Genomic DNA, 7,390 nt, shown 5'->3' with positions numbered 1-7,390 from the left:
TGGACAGTGTCGCCAATCTCTGTCCCAACCATGATCCAACACTGCTATTGTGACCAGTCTTTTTTCCTGCTTAACTTGACAAGATGCTGGTCCCGTATGATGAGAAGAGAAGTTGGTGTCTGTTCTGCCTGGCACAGGGCTCTAAAGAGGACACAGATTATCGATCTGTGACATGAGTACAGTCGCTGTGGTGATGAAGCCTTGATGAAACGACACATGCACAAGCTACGTAACTGCCATTACCTCTCTGCTTGCATGAGTTTCACACTGTGGGAGCCCCTGCTTCTGTCTCCAGTTTGACCCAGGACACTTTTGGCATCTACATCCACTTTCATCTCTGAAACCAACTTCAACAAATGAAGCAAAGTACCTGAAATACTGGAAGTTTTCCTCATTTTTCTTTTTCTTTCTTTTTTGCTCAAGGCAGAGATCACTTTCTTTGCAGAATGAAACAACAAAACCAAACAACTGTGGGATCTTTCACACCGACTTCTCTGAGGTTTTCAGATGGGATGCAGATGGACGGACAGCAATACAAGACACTCATCTAGCACAAGTGAGTAAGTGTTTTACAGGAGGTGAAGCACAGCATGTTCTCTGTACAGTCATGGGACATAGAAAAGTTACTTGTGCTTTTGGAAATCTGTGTCCTCTAATATTCTGACAATCAACCCATGTTCTCCACACTAATTTAAAGTGTTGTCTTTGATTTTGGCTGTCTGAGCTGTGCCATGCCTGACATGGAGACCTTTTACTACCCCATACGTCGGTCCTCAAGCCTCTACCTGGACCCTAGGCTTATACAGCGACGTATCTTGGAAGATCAAGTGGAATTATGGTGGTTCAGAGACCCACAACGCTCCTTGTTGTGCTACTGTGCCTCTGTTGCCCTCATACTCGGACTGGGCCTTGGTGGTGTGGGGCTCCTCTCCACCACCACAAGCCTATCTGGGGAATGGCGCCTAGGGGTGGGCACCACCCTCTGCCTCTTGGCACTTGCTGTCCTGCTCAAGCAGCTTCTCAGCTCTGCCATCCAGGACATGAACTGCGTGCGCAGCAGGCGTCGGATCGACCAGCTGAAAAGTGGTGGGAGGGCCGACCCCGCGCTGATTTTAGCTGTAGGGCTGGCAGTCATGCTGTGTGGGACGGTGCTAATCTTTGTGGCCACCATCGGCAGCCAAGGTCACGACAGCAGGGAAATGTTGGTTTCTGGTCTGGTGTTGATGGCTGCAGGGACGGGCATGTCTCTAGCTGTAGCGGGCTACAGTGTGCTGGCATACATCAAAAGAAGAAGGGATCAGAGGAGGAGGAGGAGAATGAGGAGAATGAGAAGGAGAGGGAATCAAGCTGTCTGTGTGTTCAGTGTTTCTGGAGGACAAATGAGTCAAGCCAGGAGAGAGACCTCATCGAGCAGGACCAGCCTGATCTGAAAGGACTTAAAATATCTGAGACTGGATGAAGTGGTTTAAAGCTAAAGGAACTAATAGTAGAACCGAGGAGGTTGTGTCAATATCCAAATCAAGTCTTCACAGATTTTCTTTCCACTCTCTTTATTGTTTGCCATTACCATAAAAACTGACTGCTGAACTCTGAACACCATCACTGCAGTACAGTCACATCATTTCTACAAGAACAATAGGCTGCTGTCAACAATGGCTCTGTAATTTGATAAGCGAATATTTCCCTCCTTTGTACTGTCTGAAGGCTCATTTATGCTGTGTCTGACTGATTATAGTTGTAAATAAAGAGCAGATGTCACATCATATCAAAACATCGCTGTGTTGTAATTTCAGTAAGAACAACTTTATTAAAGACGTGAATGTTCAAAAAAGTAATTTCATACAAACAAACATTCAGACTACAACAAAGATGTGTGAGTGCGAGTGTGAAGTTGTTTAACTCTTTGATATTCACTGTTAGCAGAAATGTAATAAAAAACAAAAAACTTAAAGGTGGCTTAAAGGTGAATAATTGAATGGCATGTGTGAAAAAAATAGCATTTAGCAGGATATAAACATTAACATCATTATTAGCAAATAAACTGATTGTTGTAATTTTAAATATTTTCCATGTAGAGTTACATACACAGCATATGTAATATGTGAATCCATATCGATATATAGTACATTTGAGCTTTAAGAACAATTTCTACACAGCATAAAAGAAAAAAATCAAAGGTATTCTGATTGCACAAAGAGTCAACATTACAGAGGTCAATGCAGCATTTTAAATGTGTTTTGTATTAATTTTGGCCCCTCTTAAGGTCGGTTATCTAATAATAACGGACGATGTGGTCAAAACATTTGCGTGGCTCAGAAGTTTCTGCAGTCAAAAAAAATTTACTGTTCAGTAAGTAGGTTGGGGCCCATGTTGGGGGTCATATAATAAATTTAAGGGTTTCAAAATGAGCAATATGAGCAGGCCAAAAAAGAAAGAAATTCTGATTTACTATTTCTTGTCAAATTTATAATCCTGTCTTTTTTAAGGGCTCATGAGGTACAAAAGTTTTAAACTTTAATTATGAAAACGCTGCGTCCTGATGAACAGAATCAACTTTTGGAGTGTCATTATTTTTGTTGTAAACCGGTCACTTTGGAAAAGTGTATTTAATCACCCTATAGTGAACTGAAGATCGTCGTCGCTGTCATCTGTCCCCTCTATCTCCTCATCCTCTCTTTGTCCCTCTGGCATGTGCTTCTCACCGGGCTGGATGTAGTTGTCCTCAATGAAGCCATCGTCGTCATCATCCAACCCGGGCTGAGTCCCTCTGACTACTCCCATCCTACCGGACACATTGTTAGGGAAAGACATGTCCTCTTGACCGTACTGGCTCGCCCCATCCGACTCCTGGAGCAGGGAGTGTCTGTAGCTGGCCAGAAAGCGGTGTAAAACGCGAAACTTAACAACCAACACGATGAAGAGTGAAAGGGTGATGACTGCGCCCAACGCTATAGCCAGATAGGAGAATTCCACCTTTCTGGGCTCATCTGTCTCTGCAGGAAAAAATTTGGTTCATCAAAATCTAACAAGACAGAACCCAAAGCATTTCCTATGGATTAGGTATAGTAGAATATTAAACCCCTCAAACAAGAATAACACTGAAATAAAAGGTTACTGTTTACTTTGTTACTTACTTGCTCTGCTAGTGCTATTAGTGTTGTTGTTGAACTCCATCAGATGTCTCTGGATGCCTTTTTCTCTGACAGCGTCTGATATAGTAGCAGTATATACAACGTCACAGAGAAAAAGCACCACACTGATGCCACAGCTCCACAGAACCATCTCGCTGTATAAGATCTACAGAAATAAACACAGTAGTAACCAGAATTGTGATCCATTCACATCGTAAAGGAAAGGAAAATGATATTCAGGGAAACAAGAGCGGAAATTTGGAGTCAAAAGAACAGAACTTTGGCGAATACCTTGAATAAGACTTGATTTGATTAAACTCAAATGTCAGCGGGACTGAATGCAGTATCACAAGGCAGATGATTTTGCTAAAAATTGCATTTGAAAGGATGATTGCATAGGCAGTAAGAAAAAAAAAGACCTGCTTTCATTTCATAAGTAAAGTAAAGTTTCACAGGCCTGTAGTTACAAAGTGCTGCACAATCCAAATAATAAACACTTGGTATAATTGCAAGAAAATATAAGAGAAAATTAAACTACTGTTAACAGTCATACAAAACCAAGTTACATTTTGGGCCATAATTTTTCCCCCTCGATCGGTCCCAGAGTCGTACGAGGAACAACCAACAAATACCACGTCAGTGATCGAGGAGTGTGAGCTGCAGGGTGCTCAATAGGAAGCGGAGATAAATCGTCTGGAGCTTGTCCATTTCCAAAAAATTTCCACTAAATGATTTCGTTTTATGACACCAAAGCAAGGCATCTTGTGAAACATAGAGCAGTGAGAGTGACATGAATAAAGTGATAATAATATAACATAATTTTTCATTTTTAAGATGTTAAGCTTCCATTTGACAAACTGGACACCTGTTCTTACTCTTAACTATCTTAACTATCTTATCTATGTTACTCATACTTCCCGTTTCACGGAGTACCATATTTACACTGTCTGGTTGGGACGAAACATAAATTGTCAGTCATCATCATTATTATCGTAGCACGGAAGCATCAGAGATAGTATCAGTATAGTATCTGAAGCCTGCTCAGATTGTATAAGTTAAAAGATCACAAATGATTTGACCTTAATCACAACATTAAGATAAAAAATATTTAAGTTCTTGTCACATAGACAGTCACATGATGTTGTCAGGCCTTTAGTAACATCCAGAGGAATTTTACAAGACCTTAATTTCTTACTAATTACCTTCAATCTTAAAATAAAAGGACTCTCTTTTTAACCCAACAGCTGATGTGCATATACCGACTGTAATGTTCTTTACATTGTGTCACTCGCCTGTTTTCTTTCCAAATATAAACTCGGTTTACTTTCTAATGCTGGCCAGAGCACAGTAGCTGGTTCACTGAAGTCATATGACCACAACATACCTATGCTCACTCAGTAGTGTCACTTAATATTATCATTAACACAAATGTCATGTTACGCAAACTGCAAAGCACACAAAAATCTATCTAAAAGTCCTTACCTGTGCCAAAATGGATAGAGAAGGTGTATTTTTGTCTTCTTAGCTTAAGATTTTGTCTTCCCCTTCCGCTGCTTCAAAAACAATAAAAGGCCTGTCGGGGCAAAGGTTACAAGACACGCCATAATGTTTCCCTTCTTGCACCATATCCTCAAGACAGATGTTAATGATTAACTTCACCGGGTTTATAATTTTTTCTTTGCCCTGTGTAACTACTTTCTTTTATATATTCAATTCAATTCAATGTTATTTATATAGCACCAGCTCACAATCAAGGTGCTTTATATTGTAAGGTTGTAATATTGTAAGGATTGTTGAAAACCCCAACAATCAAACAACCCCCCATCAAGAAGCAGTGGGTGATAACAGGTAGATATGTTTTTGTTCAGAATATAAAATAATTTCAAGAGTCAAAAACTCTACTGCTGTTGGAAGTAATGAAAAGCCTGCTGGCAGGAAACAAAGAGAGTTAATGAGTAAAAGGAGAGTTACACTGATGCATCTGTGCTCTTGGGCCAAATAGTGGCACTGTAATCACATCAGACATAAAACAAAGACACTCCACAGAGCCTCCACAGCTCTGTGTGGAGGGGGCAACTGTGTTAGCTCGCAATCGCTTTTGTAATGTTAAAAATCATGAAAATAACGACAACATGCACTTAAAACATCTCCTTATACAAAAGAGAAAATAATACTTAATATTTCCTCTTATTTAATGTATAACGGTGTGTTATTCTGAGCTCCTCATGACTTAATCTATGTATCTTGAATTATTGTGATGCACAAGTATAAAGTGGGCATAACAGACGTTGGTGCTGGATCATCAGGCCGTGAGGTGCCTGATGATAACTTAACTAATGTGATTAACTTGAACTGAACGTGAGCAAAACCAAAGAGATGGTGGTGACCTTCTCCAGTTGGCAGAGGGATCTGGCTGCTTCAGTCACCACCACCATCCACAGGAAGCCAGTGGAGGTAGTTGAGGACTACAAATACCTGGGAACCATCTTTGACAACCTCCTGAAATTCTCTGCCAACACAGAGGAGATTCTCAGGAGGTGCCACCAACAGCTATACATCCTTAGGAAACTCAACTCCTTTGGAGTCAGCACACCCATCATGATGACTTTTTACTATGCCTTCCTGGAAAGCATCATGACCTTCTCCATTACCTGCTGGTTCCACTCCCTCAGCCTTCAGAACAGGAACAGACTGCAGCACACTGCATCAGTGCCTGCCTGTCAGAACTGTGGCACAGGTTTTCAGCCAACAGGCTCTTAGACAGGCAGCCAACATTTCAATGGCTCCCCTCTGGGCGACGCCTCCGCTGCATTTCCTGCAGGACTGAGAGGAGGAGAGCCACCTTTGTCCCCAAAGCCACTCTGCTTTTTAACTCCAGCAGACCATTTCCCACACCAGAAACATAAACTACCCCACACTCTTTTTATACTACTGACACTTTATTCACTCTTAGTCACTTTCAGTTATTTATTTACCTTTCAGTCGCTTTAATGTTAAACTGTCTAATTTTAAAACTGTATATACTGTATATTCTGTGTATTTATTATCTCACTCTTATTGCATGTTCTTATTGTTCTTATCTTCAGTGTTATGCTGCTCTGTTGTATGTTAATTGCCCCTTGGGGATAAATAAAGTCTTTCTGATTTGGATTCAGATTCTGATTGAAATGTATTATACTAAAATTCTATTTCTTATAAACAACAACAAAAAGTTTAATCCAATTCTATTGAGTTTTATAAAGTACCAATTTGCAATACCTCAAGGCGACATTATGACACATGAACTACACCCTTCAAAGACAAATTCGAAAAAGACAGCTTTCAGTACAGAAGTAGCTTCTTCAAAGCATGGAAATTGACACAAGACCCCTTTAGGTGCTGCTTCAAAGTTGCATACTCAAAGCGCTCAGTGGTTCTTAAGCAGCGCTTGTTTCTTTGCTTATATCAGCTTTATGTAAGGAGTTCTTTCATCTTTGATGAATGTTACTTTTCTTCACTGATTTTTTTCTTTTCTTTTTAATCAACTCCAGACAGTTTTTTCACTTTCATCTTGGGACTTTATGAAAATTATGTCCTTGTGGAGCAGGTGGTTAGTTTGTAAATTTCAGGTTTTATTGGAAGATCTTGCCAAGCACGATTATTATTTTATTTGGATCCTACCCAAGGCTTAGCAGATGTGCTCTTTCCTCAACAGAGCTGGATTCATATAAAAACTGATCTGCATTAACAAACACCTGTTTATTTAACACCATTTAATTGCAGTTTGTTTTAAACGTTAACATAACAAATGTGCATGGGCAGCTCGTTTTCTCAATTTCCGCCAAAGTGCATATTTAAGGTTCATCTAGGAATGCCCACACTTATAGTAATTATAACAATATTTCCATTCATGAAGGCGTCTCTTTCAGTTGTAGACTTTATTGATACATCTAGCTTTTCTTGACTTGGTTACATGTTGTCAAGTTGGTTTGACCACTCCTATTGCTCCTTCACTCACATCGATATTGAGAGTTCATCACTACCAAATGTAAGTTCAACACTCGGATTCAACTCACATCTCTTGATTTGCCATGAAATATAATTAATACTATACCAACAGTCAATTATCCAATTATATTTGAGCCTCTAAAAACTGTATATGAAAATGTCTGTAATTCTTAAACTCATAGACAGATTATGTAATGTAATGTATTCATGTTTAAATAGTTTTTTTCTAGTCTTACCAACAGCTTATATTGGAGGAAAGTGGCCATAAATAA

The 7,390-nt window shown here is 39.8% G+C and overlaps 2 protein-coding genes across 2 annotated transcripts; one reads left to right on the top strand and one right to left on the bottom strand.

Annotated features, from left to right (window-relative positions):
* tmem125b (transmembrane protein 125b) lies at positions 1 to 1,757 on the top strand. The gene has a single exon (XM_006786907.3). It carries the CDS (start codon positions 732 to 734, stop codon positions 1,428 to 1,430), a length of 699 nt encoding a protein of 232 aa, XP_006786970.1. The 5' UTR covers positions 1 to 731; the 3' UTR covers positions 1,431 to 1,757.
* Positions 1,758 to 2,007: 250 nt separating this feature from the next.
* LOC102797820 (uncharacterized) lies at positions 2,008 to 4,710 on the bottom strand. Its single transcript, XM_006787023.3, has 3 exons — positions 4,614 to 4,710; positions 3,135 to 3,297; positions 2,008 to 2,993 (listed from the first exon to the last, which is right to left on the bottom strand). Exons 2-3 carry the CDS (start codon positions 3,280 to 3,282, stop codon positions 2,611 to 2,613), a joined length of 531 nt encoding a protein of 176 aa, XP_006787086.2. The 5' UTR covers positions 3,283 to 3,297; positions 4,614 to 4,710; the 3' UTR covers positions 2,008 to 2,610.
* Between the last annotated feature and the right edge of the window lie 2,680 nt (positions 4,711 to 7,390).

Source organism: Neolamprologus brichardi, chromosome 18, assembly GCF_056152115.1.
Source record: "Neolamprologus brichardi isolate AB-2024 chromosome 18, ASM5615211v1, whole genome shotgun sequence".
NCBI classification, from domain to species: Eukaryota; Metazoa; Chordata; class Actinopteri; order Cichliformes; family Cichlidae; genus Neolamprologus; species Neolamprologus brichardi.
This window is presented reverse-complemented; position numbering and strand designations above follow the sequence as displayed.